Source organism: Aphidius gifuensis, linkage group LG5, assembly GCF_014905175.1.
Source record: "Aphidius gifuensis isolate YNYX2018 linkage group LG5, ASM1490517v1, whole genome shotgun sequence".
Taxonomy (NCBI): domain Eukaryota; kingdom Metazoa; phylum Arthropoda; class Insecta; order Hymenoptera; family Braconidae; genus Aphidius; species Aphidius gifuensis.
Genome location: NC_057792.1, coordinates 11,705,573 through 11,730,286, shown reverse-complemented (window position 1 = coordinate 11,730,286; position 24,714 = coordinate 11,705,573). Strand labels below are relative to the sequence as shown.

Here is a 24,714-nt window from a genome sequence, read left to right as displayed (position 1 = left end):
TATCGATATATATTGGTAAAAAATAAAATAAATATCGTGGGTGCATTATATCCTTTAACAAAAATTTTTCTTTCGCTCTGCAATTTTGTCCTGTAATACCAGTGATGGGTTTTTCTAAGTTTCTGGTTTTTTTCAAAAAAATGAATTGACGCATAAAAGGACGTCGGAGGTAACTTGATGAAACTTAGAAAAAATAAGAAGCCTCGTGGTCTAGTGGTCAAGGCGTTTGCCCGGAAAGCAAAAGACCCGGGTTCGATTCCCGGCGGGAGAACTTCGTTATTTTTTCTAAGTTTCTGGTTTCTTTCAAAGATACTGTAAGATACTGTAAGAAACTGTAAGATACCTCTGACGCCATTTTGAACATTCTTATTGACTGTCGACTTGACAATTAGTTCTTATTGCTCGATATTTATTGGTACATGTAATTTATTTGTTATATAAATATATATAATATCAAGGAAAACCAGTTTTAAGGAATTAATGTTGCTTGAAACATAATTTTTTGGCAACATTAATTCCTTAGCTCCATCTTTTTCTCAGCGACTGCTTTTCCTCGGACATTTTCTATTTATTAAATAAATAATATACATGTCAGTTTATTTTTAAAAGATAGAAATGTCCAAGAAAAAACGGTAGCTAAGGGAAAGATGTAGCTAAGGAATTAATGTTGCTTGAAAAAGAATTTCTTTGGCAACTGTAATTCCTTAGCTCCATCTTTTCCTTAGCTACTATTTTTCCTTGGGATTTTTATTTATTTAACAAATAAAGTACATGTCATTTTATTTATTAAATAAATTAAAATGTCCAAGGAAAAGCAGTAGCTAAGAAAAAGATGTAGCTAAGAAATTAATGTTGCCAAAAAATTATGTTTTAAGGAATTAATGTTGCTTTAATTTTAAATAACTAATTTTTTAAATAAATAAAAATCCCAAGGAAAAATAGTAGCTATGGAAAAGATGGAGCTAAGGAATTACAGTTGCCAAAGAAATTCTTTTTTAAGCAACATTAATTCCTTAGCTACATCTTTTCCTTAGCTACTGCTTGTTTTTGGAATTTTTATTTATTTAATAAATGAATTACATGTATTTATCGAATAAAAAGAAATTGTAGCACGAAGGTTCCACTTTTATTCGTAAGAGGCGCTGGGAACGCAATGTAAGATACCAAGGTATCTTACCTACCCAACACTGTGTAATACTGTCTAAAATTTTATAGGAAGAAGCTGTTCCTTGTAGTGGCAGTACTGGCACATTCTAAATACATAAAAAAAAAATAGTTGAAACAAATTATCATAAAATATTCTTTATTGTAAAAGTAAGCATTGTGAAAGCAGTTATAAATCTTTCAACGAACTTACTCTGCATCTTCTTCAAGAAAATCATAAATAAAATCATCGCTTACTATATTTAAATAACAGAAAAAAACATTATTTTTTATTGAGGTTATGTTTTTGTTGTTATTTGCTAATCAATTGTTCCTCGTATTGTTTTTCCATTTTATCATCATATACATATATGTACGTATATCTTACCTGGTATTTCAGTTATTGAATAATCAATTTTCTTTTTATTATTGGCCAAACAAAATATTAAAAATAATATTGTTATTTTGTTTTTATCATATATTTAATACTACTATATTGCGCATAGGGTATGATTTTGTGTGGATTCATTACGGTGCCGACAATCTCTCTGTCATACTTAGAGATGTGAGTCGATACCGTACCGTATTTAATACGGTATTAAATACCGTATTAATACCGAGCGCCAAATATGATACAGATACCGAAATACCGATGTTCCCATGTACAAATACTGTATCTTTCATTTGATACTAAAATACACCTCTCTAGATGTAAAAATACGGTATCAATACGGTATCAAAAATTTGTACATCTTGGCGCTAGTGGGCAGTAGCGCATGGCATCAGCTATTTTGGAAACAATTATTATTATTTATTTTTTTTTGTTGATGAAAAAAAACCCAAAGAAATAGGATAAATGATACAATATAGGTAATAACTTAATTAAATAATTTATAAATATAATTGCTTATAAATTACACTAGTGTTACGTCTTGGTATAATCTAGAATTAATAATCAATAATAAATAATAATTTAATAAATTCAACAGATACAAGAATGCCGAACAAGCAATAAAAATTTTCTTTTTTTAATAATAAATTATTTTTTTATTCACACGAAATAAAATCTACATTTTGCATTTTTTACAAAACAATTTATTTCTATACGAATTTTCGTAAGCAGTTTTCAAAGTCACCTTTGCAACGCGAGATACTACATCCGTTGAAATTATTAAATTATTATTTTTTAAATGTTTAAACAATTAGAATAATGCTGACTACTATAGGAGCCACTGAATTTGATTCGTTCAAGAAATGGCACCATTTTTTATCCCTACTTTACAATTAATTTTTATGGGAATATTTTAATTTTAATTTTCAAGGAGCGTCACTCTCGTGATAACTTTGATCTGAACAACATCTAATTAAAATTTTAAATCAATCTAATTCGAAACAAATACTTAGTAAAATCTCATAAATTTATATTAAATTATCGATCATTTTAATTGATAAAAATTTAAATAAAATAAATTTAATTCTTTTGAAGAAGTTAATAATAAACAAATAATATTATCAGTGCATAAAAAAAACTTAATTAAATAACTGTGTCAAATAATTATTCCTACAAAATATACCCTTCCTAAATCCTAACATCGACTGTGAATTTTTCCGGGGTGTTGTTTTTCTGTGCTACGAGTTTGTGTTACCTATTGGATTATTCGAAAATTATCAACATCATCAGGCGACCATCCGGATTGACACGCTCTCTATAAATTACTTTTGTATAAACCACAACAACAAGGTAGAATCTACAAAAATTACACATTTCAAATAAAACGTTAAATATCAAGTTGATTGAACTAAATTATTCCTAATAAATTATATTATTATTTTTCAAGTTAAATATTCTTCTTTTCTTTTGTTATTTCATAGACTAATTTAATTAAATCAACTTGGTACGTAACACTAGTAATTTTTATTATAAAATTTATTCGTATATTTGATTAATTTTAGGACACTGAATTATTTAATTTCCAATAATTAAATCTAAATTAAAAATATACTGTGGCATAAGCAAACGAGGTTAGTTTATATTTTTTTGTCTGTTTATTGTCTGTAAATAATTATGTTATTAATTTTAATAATTAATTATTTAGACTTGATAATTAAATAATTAATTCGCTTCATTTATTTTGATACTAAAAATGTTTGAAGTTCGGTACAAAAAAGATGGCAGACAGTAAAATTGACACTAGCGCCACTCAATGTTGAACTTTTGATACCGTATTTTTTACATCTATAGGGGTGTATTTGGTATTAATACGGTATCGTATCAAAAATTCTGTTTGATACCGTATTTTAACATACAAGTGATACCGTATTAAATACCGTATTAATACCGAAAAAAAAATACCGGTATTTTTACATTTCTAGTCATACTCCTCGACAAAAATCTTTTGTGCATGTCCGAATAATCCGTTCGGTTCACACGTATACACAATAAATTTGTCTGCATTGCCGAATGTTTCCGAGCTCCCACTCGAATAATCATTCGAACATGCGCATCTATCATCACTAGATAATTACTAGAATTTTGGTGAAAATCAACCTTAAACAGCCTTGCAAAACTATCACAGCTAACATGAGATTTCTATAGCGTGGAGACACCGCTTTATGGGAAAGCATAGGCGATGCTCAATATATATATAATTAAGCTAATACTGTTCATGCTTCACATGAAAACTGTCGCTCCTCTCTTCGGCCGGGTACATTATAGTAGGTGCTTTCTTTTGTGTTTTTATTTTTTTCCCCTATTTATTTTCGCGCATGCGCATTTAAATGCGCAGTCCGCGAAAAGTCAGTTTGCAACAGCGTAAGACATGAGGGCTCGATTAGCAATTTTTAATTCTCATTTTTTAAGAATTATTTGTTTGACGCCACTGTTAAAGTGAATAAAAATAAATACACAAAAGAAAGCACCTATTAAATAGAGTGAAACCGGCGGAAGATCAAGAGAAACTTTATGCACATGCGCGAATATAGAAGCACACAAAGGCAAATTAGGTGCTTTCTTTTAGGGCTCAAACTCACGACAAGCAACATTTTGCTTGTAAAATGGACTGAGCATGCGCAACAAGTTGGGCTGTGTCGAACTTGTAAACATGGCCGTCCTAATTCTCATAAAACTAGTTATATATTCTTAGATGACGTGATTTTTATAGTAATTTGGCGTGCAGCGCATGCTCAAATCCCTCAGAATTATGTCGGCCATGTTTACAAGCGAAATGTTGCTTGTTGTGAGTTTGAGCCCTTAGGTGTTTATTTTTTTTCACTTTAATGCGCATGACCATGCGTAAGTCATGTAAAATTGAGGAGAGAACAGTGGCGTCGAAACAAATAATTTTTAAAAAATAAGAATTAAAACATGGCTGATCCAGCTCCTTATGTTCTCCGCTGTTGCAATCTGATTTTTTGCCGACTGCACATTCAATTACGCATGCGCGAAAATAAACAGGAAAAAAAATAAACACCCAAAAGAAAGCACCTATTAGGTGCATTCCTTTAAGGAGGTTATACACAAATTACTCTTTTTTTAAAAAATATAATGAGAATGTTCTGAAATTTTGTATACAAGTAGATCTTTTCATTCTGAATACAACGGTATAATTATTTTCTTATGTTGATCGGTTAAATTTTTTGTAATTAATTATTGAAAATAATATTTAACATTGGCTCTTATGGAGATTTCAACCATTTTTTTCGAATAGAAAAAATGATGAAAAGTCTTGAAAAAATCATTAACATACTAGAAACCGAGTTTTATTAATTGTGCTTAAAGTATATGTTGATCGGTCAATTAATGAGAAATTAATTATAAACTTGACAAAATAGATGTGGCAACGTATGGCATGTTCAACACACACACATACCCGCAATCCCATATATTGTATGGCGCAGGCGCTATATTAATTTTATTATTTTTACAGTGTAGCCAAGTTTCACTTGAGATCAGGACGTCAGAAAGCTCCCCGCACACCGCAAACAATTGCTAACCTCCTTAATAAAAATTTTTTTTTCGTTTGCACAGCCCCTGTACTGCCTGCCAAATTTATGAAAAAGCTGTTTCTTGTAGTGGCAGTACTGGCACATGACATTATTTTTTTTGGCTTACAAGGGAGCGTTCAATAGCTGCAGTCCAATTCACAGGGCAAATTTTATACAATTTAGGGCTTTTTTTGGCCGCTGATGGCGCTTGTCAAATTTTTTTTATATATAGATTTCACATACAAAAGCTCTACAAGCGCCGCCAGTAGAGGAAAAAAGCCCTAAATTGTAATGCCCTGTGAATTGGACTGCGGGCCGAGGGCCTCGGCCTGGGCCAACAGAAAGACAACTTGATAAATCGAAAACTCACCACGAGGAAATCCCATTTAAATATTCGAAATTATAATGTAGCAGTGCTGACACTACAAACATATGAAATAAACCATAATGAGAAATTGGCCGAATTTTTGGCCTCGGCCAGCTATCGAACGCTCCACAATTATTAGATGGATAACTGTTCAATGTTTATATCAAACTGAAATAAATAGAAAATTGACTTGTTGTGATTGTTTGTTATTGTCACATAGGTCGTACCACACATTATCGTAAACTGTGTGCCTGTTATTGCATAGAAAAATTTATCACTTTTGTCGTTGTTTCTGTTTCTAGTTTTTAGTCGGTATTACAGGGCGAAATTGCAAAACGAAAAAAAATTTTTTATTAAAGGAATGCACCCATTGTATATTTGTGAGTACAAGAATTGTGAGTGGGAGAATGAAGCTGTTCACACAGATATACAATTTGCCTTTATGTGCTTCTATATTCGCGCATGTGCATAAGGTTTCTCTTGATCTTCTTCTGCCGGTTTCACTCTATATATGGTTTTTATTTAATTTTTTTCGTCGGCAATAGAAATATTTTCTGAAAAAAATACCCGATATTATTATTTATTTTTTTTTTTAGTAAAAAACTATCGGATATCGATATATCGGGTCAAAAAAATATCGGCGATAATATATAATATATCGATATATCTCGATATATTATCGGGGTTTTCGATATTTTTCTAAAAAATGTCAAGCGACCATTAGGTGCTTTCTTTTGTGTATTTATTTTTTTCCTGTTTATTTTCACGCATGCGCAATTGAATGCGCAATCAGCAAAAAGTCAGATTGCAACAGCGTAGGGCATGCGGGGCTGGATCAGCCATGTTTCAATTTTTATTTTTTAAGAATTATTTGTTCGACGCCACTGTTCTCTCATCAAGTTTGCATGACAGGCGCATGTACATGATCATGCGCATTAAAGTGAAAAAAAATAAATACACAAAAGAAAGCACCTATTATTAGGTGCGTTCTTTCGTCAATTTCTTGTTGGCGCATCATGACCACGCATTTGCACAGAAGTCGAGGAATCAAGTAAAAGTTTCAAAGTATGTATGTGTGCGTTACTCACACTTAAAAACAATTAAAAACTTACGTGCTTTTTCAGCTTTTGCGCAAATGCACGGTCATGATGCGTCAACAAAAAATTAGGTGCTTTCTTTTGTGTATTTATTTTTTTCCACTTCCATGCGCATGATCATGCACATGCGACTGTCATAAAAACTTGTCGAGAGAACAGTAGCGTCGAGCAAATAATTTTTCAAAAATAAGAATTAAAACATGGCTGATCCAGTCCCTCATGTCCTACGCTGTTGCAAACTGACTTTTTTCTGACTGCACATTTCATTGCGCATGCGCGAAAATAAACAGGAAAAAGAACACTGAAATATAATAAAACTGGAAGGTGAACTCCTATGCTTAGCCAATGCACGGAGTGTCGCCAGAGATAGCAATATATTGGTTGGCTTTCCCTCTCACTCACGCATGCGCACATTAAATCTTGTACAGTCAACGTCAAAACAAACTAGTACTACACGGTATAAAAGTTATATTATATTTCAGTAGTCTCAACCAATTATAGTTGACGTGACTGTACCGACAAGGACAATAGGCCAACCATTGAGTTTCTCTCTCGGCGACACGAAGTTCGGCTTCCAGTTTTATTATATTTCAGTGAAAAAGAATAAATACACAAAAGAAAGCACCTATAGACGAAAGAACGCACCTATTGTACTTTTTTTTAAGGGTAAAACAGGTTTTGTTGATTTTCTCACAATGACAGATTCCTTAGCAAAGTACGCTGTATATATCGATGATTTTAGCAAAATCTGCGTTTTGGAACCAGACGTAGTAAATCAAAGTGAAAAATTAAAAACAGACTGCTATGGCTTTATTACGAGTGAGTTTACGCTTTCAATTTAATACAGGATGAATGGAATTCTTAGTTATAAGACTTTTTTTTCAAATGATATACTTTATGTACTTTTTGAGTGTAAACTGCTCAAATTTATTTCATATTACAGAAACAACAGATTTTAAACAAAAATCAGATGAATTTATATCACAAATGGATGAATTGGCAAAAGATGTAGAACGAGAAAAAATGCAAACAATAGGAGCAAGAAATGTTTTTCGATCTGTTGCTAAGCAACGAGAGACAGAGAAAAGAAAAATACAGGTAAAAATACTGAAAAAAAAATACTTTCTTTTAACTACATAACTATCCTAAGTATATACAAACATGGGAAGGATTAGGATTTCTGAAACTAACAATTGAACTCCAGTACGAACTCCTAATCATTATTTTACGATTTGTGATCAATAAACATTATGTTACTAAATTTAACACTGCGATGATGTCTCTGTAGAAAAATGAAAAAAATATAAGGTTTCGATTTTAATTGCAGACGCTAATGATGGAAAAGGCAATGGAACTCGAGAGACTACGAATTGAATTTGAGTCGTTAAAAAAAATAGAAGTGGAACAACTTGAAACTATTGAGCACTTAACAGTTAATTGAATTTACAAAGGAAAAAAAAATTAAAATTGAACTTTGCGTCTCTTATCTTTCATGTTGTCGATATTGGATATATTTAATAAGCTGCAGAAAGAAATAGTTTTAAACCAGAATAAGTGAATAACCATTTTCTTCTGATAAAAATTTATATAATTTTGTTTATTTTAATTCTCGATACATTAACTTAATTATGATTCTTTGTTCATTTTGTGTGTGTACTGTTGAGACTGGCTACAGTACGAATATGTGAAAGCTAAAGACAAATAACCAAGTTGTATTGTTTTTTCATTTTGTATTTCTTCGAAACAATTATTAGAGAATTTTTCTCATTCTCAAAAGGCACATCTTTCTTTTCTCATGGTTTCAAAATATTTTTCAGTTAATTATCTGTATGTATGTTTGTGATAACGTCAAACATCTAATAATAATTGAAAATTTCGATTTCAAGTAATTCTCATAATTCACAAAGAAACTACAAAGTTTACGTCATCAGCCAAAACTGTTATTTAATCTATAGAATTGTGTTAGGAAAATAAAACGAAAAAAAAAAAAAAAAATGCATTATTATTGTAAAAATAAAAAATGTTTTTGAAATTTTTGAAATACAATTATTTCTATCATCTAAAATTACTTTTTTTTATTGATTTTTTTTTTTTTTTTTTTTGCTTGTTTATATCGCAAATATTTACATACCTAATACACCTTGTTAATGTAAGTAACGTATATTTACTTTTTTTTAAAATTAAGCAAATAAATAAATTAACATTATTTTGCTTAGGAGTTGATGATTGTCATGAAATTTAAATTTTAATACAAATAAAGATTTTTTTCCGATTGAATGATGGACCTGGTTTGTATATGATTTTTTTTTATTTTAATTGTAAATATAGGTTAATAATAGTAATAATAATAATAATAATAATAATAATAATAATCGATTTGGAGTAAAACTAAGGTTTGCTTGTTCTTTTTTCGTTTTTAAAATATATTTTGCGAAGATATCTTGCTTCCTCGAATCAACTCCATGTGCTCCAAATTGTTAAAAATTAACTTGAACACACAATACATCGATTTTTTTTCTTTAAATTTCAATTTTACCAAAACACAATCGTGCGTAGGGGCGTAAGAGAGAAGAGCTTTATAATTGCTGACTTTAATGTTGGTAAACAAAAAAATAATTATTCAAAAAAAAAAAAAAAAACGATAAAAATAATCAGAAAAACTAACTCACGTTCACTTTAGATAGTTCATGTTTTTCTTTTTTCATTTCTTTCTGTCAGTTTTTATCAACCTTTTTTTCTTTTTCCGCCATTGTTAAAATTAACATTTTCAAACGGCTTCAATTTTAGCTCGTTTTTCATCAATGGGATTGTCATTTGTAACAGATTCATTGGATTCTGGATTTTGTGTTGCTTTTCTTTTTTTTGTATCTTCAACTTCGTTATTTTCAATATTATTTTTGGGAATTGGTGTTAAATTTTTAAATTTAACAATAACTGCTGTCATATTGTCACAGCCTGTGCCGTCACCAAGTGTGTTGGGAGATAAGCAGTGGTCAAAAAGCTATAAGTTAAAAAGCGAAAAAAAAAAATTATTGATAACTAATTCTTCAAATTCAGATAAAATTATATAAACATTTATTATAATGTAAATAGTGTATCTTACCTCTTCACAAACTTTTGAAATATTATCTCCAGCATCATTGATTCTCTCTTTGACGAACTTCACGACTTCAGAACTAGACATAAAATTCCAAATTCCATCACAAGCTAAGATAAGAAATTCATCTCTTTTTGGATCAATTAAAATATGCCTAATATCAGGAACTGCTGAAATCATTTGATCTTCAGGTGGAAGTTGTGTATTTTGTTTGTAGGCATGATCACCAATCGCTCTTGAAAGATTAAGACCGCCATTGACTCTTCCATCAGCAGTTACTTTACCACCAGCTCTAACAATTCTTTTTATTTCTGGTGTATCTTCAGGTTTATGATCCAAACTGAGCTCAAGTGCTTCACCATCACGACATAAGACACATCTTGAATCACCAGCATTTGCAACATACAAGTTTTCACCATGAAGAAGTGCAACAACAGCAGTACAACCTGAATCTGAGCCTGGTTCTTCAGATATAGTGAAGTTATTTTCAGCTTCATATTCATCGTCGTCAAATTCATCATCTATACTTGAATCTTCATCCTCATCGAGATCCTCCGTATCATCATCATCATCATCATCGTCATCATCATCATTATCTTCATCATCGTCATCATTATCTTCATCATCATCATCATCATCATCATCATCATCATCATCATCATCATCATCATCATCATCATCATCATCATCATCATCATCATTATCGTTTTCATTATCATCATCGCCAGATTGACCAAATTTCACTCTTGAAATTATTTGTCGTATAAACTCACGTCTCAAGGGTGCTTTTCGAAAACTGCTACTGATCGATTCTTGCTGACAAGCTTCACCATTTTTCACAAATGCACATGAGCTTGAAACACTATCGACTTTACTGCTATTAGTATCACAACTTGATTTATTTTTACCATTAACTTCAGCCTCAATTTTGATCTCATTTTTTGATGATACTTGTTCATTAACATCTTCGGAACTGTCAGGTAATTCTGACTTTACTTCTTTTTTATCAACAGTATCTTCACTATGCGATACTTCACCATTACTTGTTGTTGAGTGTAATATTTGTTCATCTTTATCATCTTTAATATCAATTTTATCATTTATACCTGATGTTGAGGCACACGGTTGGCTGCTACTACTTGAACTGCTGACATCAGCTTCACTTGTCCCCCATGAACTTGAACTGCCTGAACATGATGGATCTTTATCTTTAGCTTTTCTACAACGAAAGTATGAATTTGAAATACCTTTTTTGGAGCAATTTTCATTTTTAGATGCATCTGATTCAGGTCCATATTGACCAATAAGTTGTTCAAGTGGCATTTCAGCTTCCATCCGTAGATGACTGACTTCATCAGAATCGCAAGCTTCAGCTTTGTCAGTATGAGATACTTTTGTTCCTGCTATTTCTTTCAAAATTTTTATGATTTCTGGTTTTGTTAGTGTTGCATCAAAACCGAGGAAAGCATCAATCAAGGCTTGCCTAACATCACCACGTTTATAAGCATCAGTTTCCTTGATAAATTCAGGCAACTTTTGGGAACAATAATGAGCAACTTCATGACCACCATGGCCATCATAAACAGCAAATAGTGAGGCATTTCCATCAAAGTTTATGCAGCAATTGTGAGCATCCTGAAAGGATATTTATTAATTTTAATTTTCATGGAGATTGGATGATCGTAACTTTGATGATTTTGAAAAGGCGGGAAATATATGTTTTCATTTATATTAATTGGTTAAAAGAAAATTTTTTAAACAATTTTATCACTATCAAGAGAAATAATAAATATACACCGCACATAAAAAATATTTTTAATCAAGCATATACTTTGGTGCAAAATTTTTGTATTTGCAGATGTTTGGAGCAATAATTTGATTGTTTGATTATGACTCGTGCAATTTTAGGTTAATTTAATGCCGAAAGTTAAAGGTATCACAAAAATCTCTGTAATACTAAATCAACTGGTTACTATATTATTAATTTGATGTGATTAAGTAAATGGTAATATCTACCTCTTGACTGACTCTCCACCCTTGCATAGAACTCGCGCCAAACGCCACATTCTGTCCTATCTCGTCAGTCGAGATTTTTTTTGTTATCGGCTTTGAAAGATATGCCCCCATGTTTTCAATTCCCAGATTTTGTCTAACTGTTAACCCAATTATGATCAAAAATTAATAATAATATTAACTTTATACACTTGTACAACTAAATTAAGATCACAATGAAGATCTAATATGTTTTGTAGGAGAAGAATATTCAACACAATTCGGCGGGATGTAAATAGTTAGAATTTGTTCAACGATGCAGTAGTTAACTGTATCTCGTGAATACTACATGTATGTATGTATGAGATATTCTATTCGTTCGATAGGCATGTACTTTATTTTTACAACTAATAAATTTATTTTTTTTCGGTATCGAGTCGGCGTTTGATATAGTATTGATACCGTATTCCCGTATTTAATACCAAACAGCTTCTCAGTATGTTAAAATACGGTATAAAACAGTTTATTTGATAAAACACCGTATTTAATACGGTTAATTAGTGTTGGCCGTTGGGTTGATACGATACTCATGTATCGTACATAGGTTTCATACGTGTATTGATACTCTATAACTATAATAGGTCTTCAGTTTCATACGCCTACTAAGGTGCATTCCTTAATCCTTTAAGGTTGATTCAGCACCCGTATTCAGAGGATGTTCTCATTAGGGCTTTTTTTTCCGATGGCGGCGCTTGTGAAGCTTTTCTATGTAAAATCTATATAAAAAGTTCACAAGCGCCGCCATCGGAAAAAGCCTAATGGCAACCCTGAAATACAGAGATTAACAATAATAATTCTGATAGATTTTTTTAAGGTTTTTTTTTTTTAATTAAATAATTATCTATCTTGTCAAGTTTTTCAATTTTCTGACGTGCTTTTTGCAATAATTGTGTGTCAAAGTTATTAACTTTTACACGCGAGGGTAGGAGCTATCTTTACATTTTTTATCTTTAGCTAGTTCGCTGTCTGATAGAAAACTTTCAAACTACAACCAAATTGAAGTGTTTTAAAAGTTGAATCTGCTCAAAAAATTTGAAGTGCTTTCTTTTGGGTGTTCAAAAAAAATAAACACCCAAAAGAAAGCACCTATGAACACAAGCATGGTTTTGGTGTACGATGTAAACATATAGTTAATACTACTATATTGCGCATGGGGAGGGCTGATTTTACGGAACCTCAAAGGGCTGTGTCTTTGTACTTTATCCTTCTTGGAAAGATTTGAAAGCAACAAAATTGGATTCAGCAGAACTCAGGAATAAACTCAAACATATACAGGAAATAAATCACTTGCACAAATTCATTTGCGCATGTATGGAAGCCGAATCCGCCACTCTTGTCATTGCCTAAATCTTTCAGGACGCGACAAAGAGATTATGCCGCGTTTGAAGACCAAAAAATTCCATACTGAAAGCACAGGCTATGCGCAAAATATAGTATTATTAAATGTATGATGTAAACTTTGCTTGCTAGTGTGTAGCTGCGCACACACATACTACAAAAGAACTTTGGGGTCGTTCCAAAAATCACTCGGAAACCCGGAAGTTCAAGATTGTGATCATAGAAAACTTTTGATATTTTGTTGTGGTAGACATGATTTTTTGTTTATGTATTTTTATAGTGTTTTATAGGCACAAAACAATAAATTATTATTGTTTAATTATTATTAATCATTATAAAAATACTTTTCACAACTGTAATAAGTAACAAAAGTAAATGGCATATGCAATATGGCTGTTTTTGGTATCTACAGTAACCTCTAGTTACTTTTAAGTTTATTTTATCACTATATTTTTCAATCACTGGAGGGACGTTCCAAAATCACTCAAACCCGGAAGCGGCGCAGTAGACGAAAAATATAGTGATAAAATAAATCCATCACCAGCATAGCAATTCACGACAAATTTTTACCTCAATTTATGGCGACAGGGATAACTTTTTGTGAAATTTACCTTAATTTAATGGCACTTGTTCAATGGTTTCCATCAAAAGATTTCTATATCGCTTTCAGCTTTACAATTATCCCCGGTACAGGGGATAATTATGTCGAGAATGCTATCAGCAGTCAATTCACAGGGCAAATTTTTACATTAGGGCTTTTTTCCGGTAATGGCGCTTTTGAACTTTATATAGATTTCACATACAAAAGCTCTACAAGCGCCACCAGTAGAAGAAAAAAGCCTTCAATTGTAATGCCCTGTGAATTGGACTGCAGGGGTAAGTTCCAAAACCTCTGTTTATCGGGATCTTCAAGATGGCGGCGATTCAGATCAAATAAATCCGGAGTAATTCGAAGCAATTCCGGAGAAATATTTCCACTAGTAGTCCAGTCAAAAAACTTCGAAGTTCGCCAAATTTCTCAACAACAAAAATGAAAAATATGGGCAGATTCCTTGTGACGAGCTGATTAAAGATATGTAAAAAAAAATTGCATCAAACCCCGGGAAAAGGTTGAAAAAAAATAAATAAAGTTTATTTTTTAAAAAACACATAGAAAAAATAATTTTACAGGGATAAAGTTTAGTAACTTTTTGTAGAGGAAAAATTTGCAATTTTTTGGTTTTTTTAGTTTTTTTTTTTATAGAAGGGTTAATTTTATATCAGGATTCAAAGTTTAAATTAATCGCGTAATCGTTGTAAGTAGTGGGGGAGCTAAAAGTTTCAGGGGAAAGTTGAGAGGGAAATATATTGTTGTCGCGCTCACACTCGGTTACACTCGGCCACGCTCGTTCATTCGGTTCCTACTATATCTGTCTTCTTTAAATATATATCTTTCTTTTTTTTTTCAAATCAAACTCTGAGCTGATTTTCATTTTCAAAGCATCCGCGGCCGAAAAATAATAACAAAAGCAATTGTTTATTGTTAAATTAATATTAGCAAATGGATACTAGCTTCAATAGTTGACCGATTTTAATAATTTTTTTTTTGTTTTAAAGGGCTTGAAACGTGCTATTATATAATTAAATGAAAAGAATTATAACTTAAAAAACAACAATAAAAAAAATTGTTTCTTGTAAAATTATTATTAAAAATTAAATTTCTATCTTAATAATTGATTTATTCCTTTTTTTTTTTTTTTTTTTTTGTTTTAAGAAAGACAAGATAAACTTCAATATTTTTAAAGGAAAAAAAAAATTTATAAACTTGAAAAATTACAATAAAATTAATTGTTTATTGTAAAATTATTATTTAAAATTAAATTTTTATTCTAATAATTAATTGATTTCAAAATTTTTTTTTTGTTTTGAAAAGGACGAGACAAATTTCAATATTAAAAAACAAAAAACAGTTCATAAACTTGAAAAACGACAATAAAAATAATTTTTTATTGTAAAATTATTGCTTAAAAATTGAATTTTTAATTCAATAGATGATTGCGATTTCTTTTTTGAACAAAAAAAAAATAAAAAAAACATCAATTGTTAAAATAGAAATTTAATTTTCAATAATATTATTTATTATTATTCAATTTTACAATATACAAATAATTTTATTGTTGTTTTTCAAGTTTAGAAATTGTTTTTTTCTCTAATACTGAAGTTTGTCTTGTCTATTTTTTAAATAATATTTTTACAATAAATACTAATGAATAATATTTTAAGAAAATTAAATTTCTATTTTAACAATTTATGGTTTTTTTATCTTTTTTTTTTTTTTTAAAAAAAAAGGAGAAGACAAATTTTAATATTATTGAAAACTCATGATTTAAAAACTTTATGAACATTTACTTTTGTTGTTGTTTTTCAAAAATTACTAATCTTTATTGTAATCGTGTACACGTGTCACAAGAATTTTCGTTTTTCAAATTTTTCACTTGCATTATTCAACAATTGAGGGTCTGGATGCAATAACACGTCGAGCGCTCGGAGTCAAGAAAATGCTATGTTGCTGTGGGTGGAAAATAAGAAAAATTAAAATTGAAAAATTAAAAAAAAAAAAAATACAGTCGTCGATAAAATTAAAAAATACATGTTTTTCTCCAAATAAACTTTTTTATATGATAATTAGTTTACGGGATAAAAAATAAAAACGAAATTTTTTTTTTTGAAAAAAATACTTTTTTTTAATCATATAACTCGAGATAACTTCTTTAAAAAGTAATAAATCGACTTGAAATTTTGACTGTAGTTTCATTATAAGCTACCGATTGCAACAGTATAATAAAAAAACTCATTTATTCATATTGTTTAATTTTTATTATATGATTATTTAATGTCGAGGAAAAATTCAATTTGTCTAACTTTGAATGAAAAAAGAGTCGGAGAAATTTAAAAATTGAGTAACTTGTCAGTGGCAATATTGTTGAGCAGTATATCAAGAAGTTTTTTACAAATTTTTAGATATTTTTATTAATTATTTACTGAGTTATTAATTTAACAATAAATTGCGCGTATACTGTTTGTATTTTTATGGATATACAAACGCGCGGACATACGCGTTCGCGAGAGAGGGGGGGTTGACGATCACGCATACATAGCCCTAACGGCAGCTTGCAATTTGTTGTTAAATTAATAACTCAGTAAATAATTAATAAAAATATCTGAAAATTTGTAACTTTGGTATACAACAATATTGCGCGACAAGGCCTGCAAATTTTAACTCCGACATTTTCTTAAAAGTTAAATTGATTTCCTCATATAAAATTAAACGAATAAATGAGATTATCTGACAGCATAATGAAACTACAGTCATTTCAAGTCATTTATTAAAAAGATATCTCGAGTTATATGATTAAAAAATTTTTCAAAAAAATTCGTTTTATTTTTATAAAAGTTTATTTGAAAAACATGTATTTAATTTATCGACGACAAGTTTTCAATTTTAATTTTCTTATTTTCCACCCACAACAACATAACTTGACTTATGACTTCAGCATCCAGTCAGTATATTATATTGTTTTAATTTTTAATTTATAAAAAATACATTCAAATATATATGAAAAAATTAATTTAGTATACATACAAGCTGTATTCAGTCTGTTAATTTTTTCACAGTAAAAAATAACAAAAGTAATATTATTAAAACATTTCAACTCTTAAAGATTATACTCTATACTGTACTTGATATGATATAATAATGGACTTTTTAGTAACCATGGTTTAATGCATTAATTATAATTATATAAATAATAAAATAAAACTCTTTCAACAAGTCGAATTACTTTATTATACTTTTGAAAATCATTGAAAGTACTGTCTAGTATTTATTAATTAATTTTAAAATTTGAAAATCAATTAATTATTAAAATAAAAATTAATTTTTAACTAATAGTTTTACAATAAACGATTAATTTTATTGTTGTTCTTTGTGGAAACAAAAAAAAAAGAAAAAAATCAATCATGTATTAAAATAGAAATTTAATTTTAAATGATAATTTCACAATAAACAAATAATTTTATTGTTGTTTCAAAAGTTTATAATTTTTTTTTCTTCTAAAAATATTGAAGTTTGTCTTGTCTTCTTTAAAAAAAAAAAATAAATCAATTATTAAAATAGAAATTCAATTTATAACTAATAATTTTACAATAAACAATTAAATTCATTGTTATTTTTCGAGTGAAAATTTTTTTTAGGGAATTTTAATTTCCTATTGTTTTCGCTTTTCAGCTGGACCCCAACCATGGTAGACCCGAATATTCTATGTCCCTTAATTAATCTAAATACGATAAATTTGGTAAATATAAAGAAAAAAATCACTGAATCTAAAGAAAATATACATAAAATGGGAAAATATCAGTAAATATAAAAGAAAATACAGAAAAATATATGAAAATATCGAGAAAAACCACCGAATATAAAGAAAAATACGATAAATATGAGAAATTTCAAAGGGAAAATCACTGAATATAAAGAAAAACACGATAAATATGGGAATATATCACGTAAATATGAAGGAAAATATACGAAAATTTCATAGGAAGATTACTAAATATGGTAAAATACGATAAATATGAAAAATTTAAAGGAAAAATCACTGAATATAAAGAAAAACACGATAAATATGGGAACATATAAATTATTTATGAGAAATTTTAAAGAAAAAATCATTGAATATAAAGAAAAATACGATAAAAATGGGAAAATATCTAGTAAATACCAGTAAATATAAAGGAAAATACAGAAAAATACGATAAATATTAGAAAATATCACATAAATATCAGTAAATATAAAGGAAAATATACGAAAATTTCATGGGAAGATCACTAAATATAAAGAAAAATACGATAAATATGAGAAATTTAAAGGAAAAATCACTGAATATAAAGAAAAACACGATAAATATGGGAACATATAAATTACTACCCCTCCCCCCTCCTTTCCCTCCCTACTCTCCTCCTACCCCTTCACCCTCTCTTCCCTGAAAATATTTATTTAAAAAAAAAAAGAATGAAAGATGACCAAAATCCAAAACAAAAATCTTCAATTTTTTTTTATTTATAAAATGTCAAATTGATATCAGAGATGTCAACATAATGATCACCTAAAATATAGTAATGTTGATCCATTTCAGTTACAATTCAGTTACAATTCATTTACAACATACAGTAACCACAATTTCTGACATAAAAATAAAAAACAAAAACGATAGAACAACTTCACATTAATGAATCAATAAAAAAAAAAAAAGAAAGCATCGATCATTTTTAACCAATTTGTAAACAGATCAAAGGGAATTTTTCAAAATCAACAGCCAATATAATCAAAATGGGTAAAAGAAAACAAGAAGGGGATAATCCAAAACATGACGAAAAAAAAATTAAACTAAATGAAAAAAACACAACAACACGTAGCAAAAAGTTTTATAAACATTTCTATAAAACGTTTTTATAAAAATTTTTATACAAATTTTTATACAAATTCTTATATAGATTTGGCGCTTTTTTTTATAGAATAAATTCTAAAATTTGTGGTTGATTTTTATAGAATGAATTTATCAATTTTTATAGGATTTGAAGTTTATAGGATTATTTTATAAAAAATGATTTGTATATATCATAATCATAATAATGTCTTTGTTCTATAAAAAATATTCTTCTATATAGAATTTTGAATGATTTTATAAAATATCGAAACGGAATGTTTTATAAAATTTTTCCTATAGAATAGTTTTTATAGAAAATATTATAAAAACTCTATAGAATAGTCACTGTACCTTAGATTTTAATATATATATATAACATTGTATATAATTGATTTATTTCATTTATTTATTGCTGTAACGAGTCTTTTTCATTTATTGTACAAGTAATATTCATTTTTTTTAAACAAAGATATAAACCAAGCCAATTAAAAATGATGCAACAATCCATTGACAAACAGTTACAGTCACTTCTGAATCATCAGGGTCTATCTCATTATTAAACTTGGCTAGAACACTTTTTTTTTTTTAATTATATATTATCTATTTCAATAAATGGCATTTTCAATCATACGCAATAACAATAAAAGCAAACTATCTTCATAATATATCAAATTTTATATGTATAATCAAGCATCAACGACCACGCCATTTATGAACGACTATGCTTTGCTTTCTATGATCGACTGAGTTTCCGTTAGACCATACAGTTACGTGAATACGGGTGTGGCAAGCCAACGGAAACTCAGTCGGCTCAATCAACTGCCAGAAAGCAAAGCGCATAGTCGACGTGATCGTATCTTTGATACCATAAACTGACATATTATAATTTGATATTATTGACCAATATATTTATTGTTAATTAAAAAGAAAGTGTTCTAGTCGAGTTTAATAATGAGATAGTCTCTGATGATTCAGAAGTGACTGTAACTGTTTGTCAATGGATTAAAGTTGCATGCATGTTTAATGGCTTGGTTTATATCTTTGTTTAAAACATGAATATTATTGTACAATATAAATAAAAGACTCGTTACAGCAATAATAAATAAGGTAAATAAATCAATTTTATGCAATATTATACGCTATAATAAAACTATACAGTTGATACTATGGTTTTATATTATTTCATAAAACATTCTATAAGGAAAAATTTTAAAACATTCCGTTTCGAATTTTATAAAAATAAATTCAAAAATTCTATGAAGAATATTTTTATAGAACAGCGCTTATTATTATGATAGCACAAATAAATTTTATAAAAACAATTCTATAAACAGAAATACATAAAAAATTGATAAATTCATTCTATAAAAATAAACACGAAATGCCAAATTTATTCATAAAGCCGTCATATAAAATTTGTATAAAAATGTATAAAAACACATAAGCGTTTTATGAAATGTTTATAAACTTTAATATACAACGATGAAAGAAAACTTACAAAAATAGCAAATTTAAAATAAACACAATATGGTAAATAAAAATAAAAATAAATATAATAAACATAAGGTAAAACTAAATTAAAAATTCAAATACAGTGATACAGTTCGAGCACAAATTATACATGAAAGTGAGATAAAAGAATGGAAAAACGAACGAGGAACAGGCAAAAAATTTACGATCGACATAAGTGATGAAAGCGATAAAATAAGGTGTATTTTTTTTGGAGAAGCTGCAAATAAATATCATGGATTAATTGAAGTACAGTTATCAATGAAATTTATCAAACAAAAAATGTTGCAGATAAACAAAATATATACAATCACTGGAGGATTAGTGAGAAAAGTTTATGAAATATACCCATCGATAAATAATAAAGAAATAATGATACTGGTAGAGTCTAGTATAAACTTGGTAGACGAAGACGAGAATGAAAATATTCCAAAAATTAATTTCGAGTTTAAAAAAATGAAAGAAATCGTACATTTACGGAATAATTCATTTACAGGTTAAATTATTTTTAAATAAAAACAATATTATTAATACTGGTACTGATTTTTTATAGATATAATCGCAATCATAATAGCACTGAAGGAAGTAGAATTTATATATTCAATGACGGGACGGTTATTAAGAAAAGAACAATATCATTAGCAGACGGCAGTGATTACAGTAAAATCAAATTTAGATGAAAAAAAACTAACTAAAGATACTAAATTTACTAAAAATATATATTTCAGATTGAATTAAATATGTGGAATGAAGAGGCAGAAAGTTTTGAGGAAAAAAGGGTGACGTGTTAGCACTGAAAAATTGAAAATAAATAAATATAAAAGATTAAAACTTAACAACGACTTCGACAACGACAAAAACACTAAATCCTAATTCAACGAAGGAGAAAAAAGTAAAGTAAAAAGAAATAAAATATAATATGGAAATTTATAAATAGATTTTAAACATTCACAGAGTAAAATCATGGTACAACAAAATAAATAAAACAAAAGAATTTAAAAGGTAGAAGCGATTCCGGAAATGAAGATGACCCATTAGAAGGAACAAGCAAAATGAACGAAAATTAAATAAACTTTACGCATTATAACAATAAAAAATAAATATTTCTATTCACGAATCATTTTTATTCATTACCTCAATTTTCAATAGACTGAAAATTGAAATTAAAATTCCCCCCGAAGGGAAGGCACAGTTGCTTCAGTTTTGAACTACAATATTACTGTAAAAAAAAAAAAATTATCACTTAAAAAAAAAACAACAATAAGACAACAAACAGCAATCGTTTTTTGTAAAATTATTATTAACAATTAAATTTCTATTTTAATAATTGATCGATTTCAAAATTTTTTTTTTTGTTTTAAAAAGGACAAGACAAACTTCAATAATTAAGAAAAAAAACAGTTCATAAATTTGAAAAACAACAATAAAAATAATTTTTTATTGTAAAATTATTGCTTAAAAATTGAATTTCTATTTTAATAGATGATTGCAATTTTTTTTTTTTTATTTTTTGTTCTAAAGGAGACAAGACAAACTGCAATATTACTGTGAAAAAAATATTTTCACTTAAAAAATAACAATAAAATTAATTGTTTATTGTAAAATTATTATTTAAAAATTGAATTTCTATTTTAATAATTGATTGATTTCTTTTTTTTTTTTTCTGTTCTAAAGAAGTCAAGACAAACTTCAATATTAGAAAAAAAAAACAATTCATAAACTTGAAAAACAACAACAAAATTAATTGTTCATAAAGTTTTTAAATCGTGAGTTTTTAATAATATTAAAATTTGTCTTCCCCTTTTTTTTTTTTAAAAAAAAAAAGAAAAAAACCATAAATTGTTAAAACAGGAATTTAATTTTTAAAATATTATTTAAAAAATAGACAAGACAAACTTCAGTATTAGAAAAAAATACAATTTCTAAACTTAAAAAACAACAATAAAATTATTTGTTTATTGTAAAATGAAATAGTAATAAATATTATTGAAAATTGAATTTCTATTTTAACAATTTATGTTTTTTTTATCGTTTTTTGTTGTTTTTTTAAAAAAAAAGAAAAAGACAAACTCTAAATTAATTTTATTGTAATTTTTCAAGTTTATAAATTTTTTTTTTCCTTCAAAAATATTGAAGTTTATCTTGTCTTTTTTAAAACAAAAAAAAAAAAAAAAAAAGAAATATATCAATTATTAAGATAGAAATTTAATTTTTAAATAACAATTTTACAATGAACAATTGCTTTCATTGTTATTTTCCAAGTGAAAATATTTTTTTCACAATAATATTGAAGTTTTTTTTGTCTCCTTTAGAACAAAAAAAAAAAAATTACAAATCAATTAATTATTAAAATAGAAATTTAATTTTTAATAATAATTTTACAAAAAACAATTTTTTTTATTGTTATTTTTTAAGTTATTATTTTTTCCATTTAATTATATAATAGCACGTTTCAAGCCCTTTAAAACAAAAAAAAAATTATTGAAATCGGTCAACTATTGAAGCTAGTATCCATTTGTTAATATTAATTTAACAATAAACAATTGCTTTTGTTATTATTTTTCGGCCGCGGATGCTTCGAAAATGAAAATCGGCTCAGAGTTTGATTTGAAAGAAAAAAAGAAAGATATATATTTAAAGAAGACAGATATAGTAGGAACCGAATGAACGAGCGTGGCCGAGTGTAACCGAGTATGAGCGCGACAACAATATATTTCCCTCTCAACTTTCCCCTGAAACTTTTAGCTCCCCCACTACTTACAACGATTACGCGATTAATTTAAACTTTGAACCCTGATATTAAATCAACCCTTCTATAAAAAAAAAAACTAAAAAAACCAAAAAATTGCAAATTTTTTTCTCTACAAAAAGTTACTAAACTTTATCCCTGTAAAATTATTTTTTCTATGTGTTTTTTAAGTATGTTTTTAAATGAAATTCCCGTAATTTAATTTTCGATTTTTTTTGTTTAATGTTTAAATGAAATAATTATCTATTTGGTGGAATTTTTTCGTAATTTTCCTCTGCGTCAAAATCCAGATAATTAGTGTCAAAGTTGACAACTTTAACACGCAAGCATAGGAAGTATAGGTACGTATGCGCTTGTACTTTTAAAACTCTTAATTTAAATTTTGATTTTTTTCTACAGATTTGTACACTTTACAAATACGAAATTAATGAAAAAAAAAAGATAGTCAAGTTCCCCAAGGTGCACCCTAAGTGTTCCGTGGGATTTTTTATTTTTTTTCTTGCTGTTTACAAAAATATTGTAAAAAAACAGTTTGGGACACTATATATCGTTAAATAAAAAAAAAAATAAACGACCGAAAAATTTGAAAAAAATATCGTAGAGTCTACAGATGAAGCGTCGTGGATTAAAACATTGCCGGAATTGATCGGTCAATATTTGGAATTGGGCCATGTCCAAAAATGGGCATATTAAATATAATAAGGCCCGAAAAGTAAAAAAAAATATTATGTCTGTTTTTGGAAAAAAAAAAAAACCTGAATTTGTTTTAACATCGACTAATTCGGTTCAGCGGTTCAAAAAATATTGTAAAAAAACAGTTTGTGACACTACATATCGTTGAATAAAAAAAAAAATAAACGACCGTAAAATTTGAAAAAAATATCGTAGAGTCTACAGATGAAGCGTCGTCGATTAAAACATTGCCGGAATTGATCGGTCAATATTTGGAAATGGGCCATGTCCAAAAATGGGCATATTAAATCTAATACGGCCCCAAAATTGGAAATAAATATTGCTTTTGGCCAAAAAAAATAAAGAAAATGAGCATCTCACAAGCCAATTCGATTCAGGACTTCACGTTTTATCTCGAAATAACAAAAAGTCACAGAAAAACGAAAACATAAGTGTCCTACGGAACACTAAAAAATTATCCATTTCCTCAGTGGCGTTTAAAAGATACTGGCTAATTACTTTTTGAATTTACGGGTTTCAGCCGGCTGAATTACATTGAAAATTTGGGGTACGTTCTAATACCGTCGTTCGGTTTTATTCTTTTAGCTCTATCCTTCTCTCTATTTCTTCTGGCTCAATCTTCTATCTCTTTTTCTATCCTCCTCTTACAAGAAATGTACGGTTTTGGAACTTCCCCCTGAATGTTTATTGCTGTAGTAGTATTAGTGTCTGTAAATATAAGCCGGCACATGGTAGAAATATACAGGTAGGTCCATGCGCATACGTTTTTTTAAGCCAATAAGAAGTGCTGACCACCGGTTGCCATATTGGCTAAAGTGGCGCGACTTTATTTAAATCATAAATTAAAATACATATTAAAGATGATTTCAATAGAAGATTAAAATAATAAAAATACATAAACACATGATTAATTATATAAAAAATAAAAAATAAAATACATATTAAGTTTTGTTACATATTTTTTTTAACTTATTTTGCTTTTTTTTTTTTTTTTTATCTTCTATAATTTGCTTATTAAAAACTCTGAGTCAAATGTACGTACAAGTATGTACCAAACATTGTATTGCATCCAGTGCAATATTTATATTGTTCTTTTTATCCAAACTTCTAGTTTGTTAACTAAATATGTAAAAATTTCTTTTATTTTTTCAAATTGTTTTTTTGTGAAAAGGTAAAAGTTCAATTTCTAATTGTTTTGCAACATCTATAAATACGTAGAATT

The 24,714-nt window shown here is 28.2% G+C and overlaps 2 protein-coding genes and 1 non-coding gene across 4 annotated transcripts; 2 read left to right on the top strand and 1 right to left on the bottom strand.

The window, feature by feature from the left end:
- The first annotated feature begins 203 nt into the window (after positions 1 to 203).
- Positions 204 to 271, top strand: Trnas-gga. The gene has a single exon. It is a non-coding gene; the product is annotated as a tRNA-Ser (tRNA).
- Positions 272 to 7,196: 6,925 nt separating this feature from the next.
- LOC122857603 (intraflagellar transport protein 20 homolog) lies at positions 7,197 to 9,471 on the top strand. Its single transcript, XM_044159862.1, has 3 exons — positions 7,197 to 7,410; positions 7,535 to 7,689; positions 7,919 to 9,471. Exons 1-3 carry the CDS (start codon positions 7,287 to 7,289, stop codon positions 8,030 to 8,032), a joined length of 393 nt encoding a protein of 130 aa, XP_044015797.1. The 5' UTR covers positions 7,197 to 7,286; the 3' UTR covers positions 8,033 to 9,471.
- LOC122857587 (probable protein phosphatase CG10417) lies at positions 9,036 to 12,162 on the bottom strand. 2 transcript variants are annotated; one of them, XM_044159835.1, is made up of 4 exons: positions 11,705 to 12,162; positions 10,936 to 11,323; positions 9,695 to 10,875; positions 9,036 to 9,592 (listed from the first exon to the last, which is right to left on the bottom strand). In XM_044159835.1, exons 1-4 carry the CDS (start codon positions 11,813 to 11,815, stop codon positions 9,359 to 9,361), a joined length of 1,914 nt encoding a protein of 637 aa, XP_044015770.1. In that variant the 5' UTR covers positions 11,816 to 12,162; the 3' UTR covers positions 9,036 to 9,358. The 2 variants fall into 2 exon arrangements, with proteins under 2 accessions (XP_044015770.1, XP_044015768.1); XM_044159833.1 differs by having other exon boundaries at positions 9,695 to 11,323.
- Between the last annotated feature and the right edge of the window lie 12,552 nt (positions 12,163 to 24,714).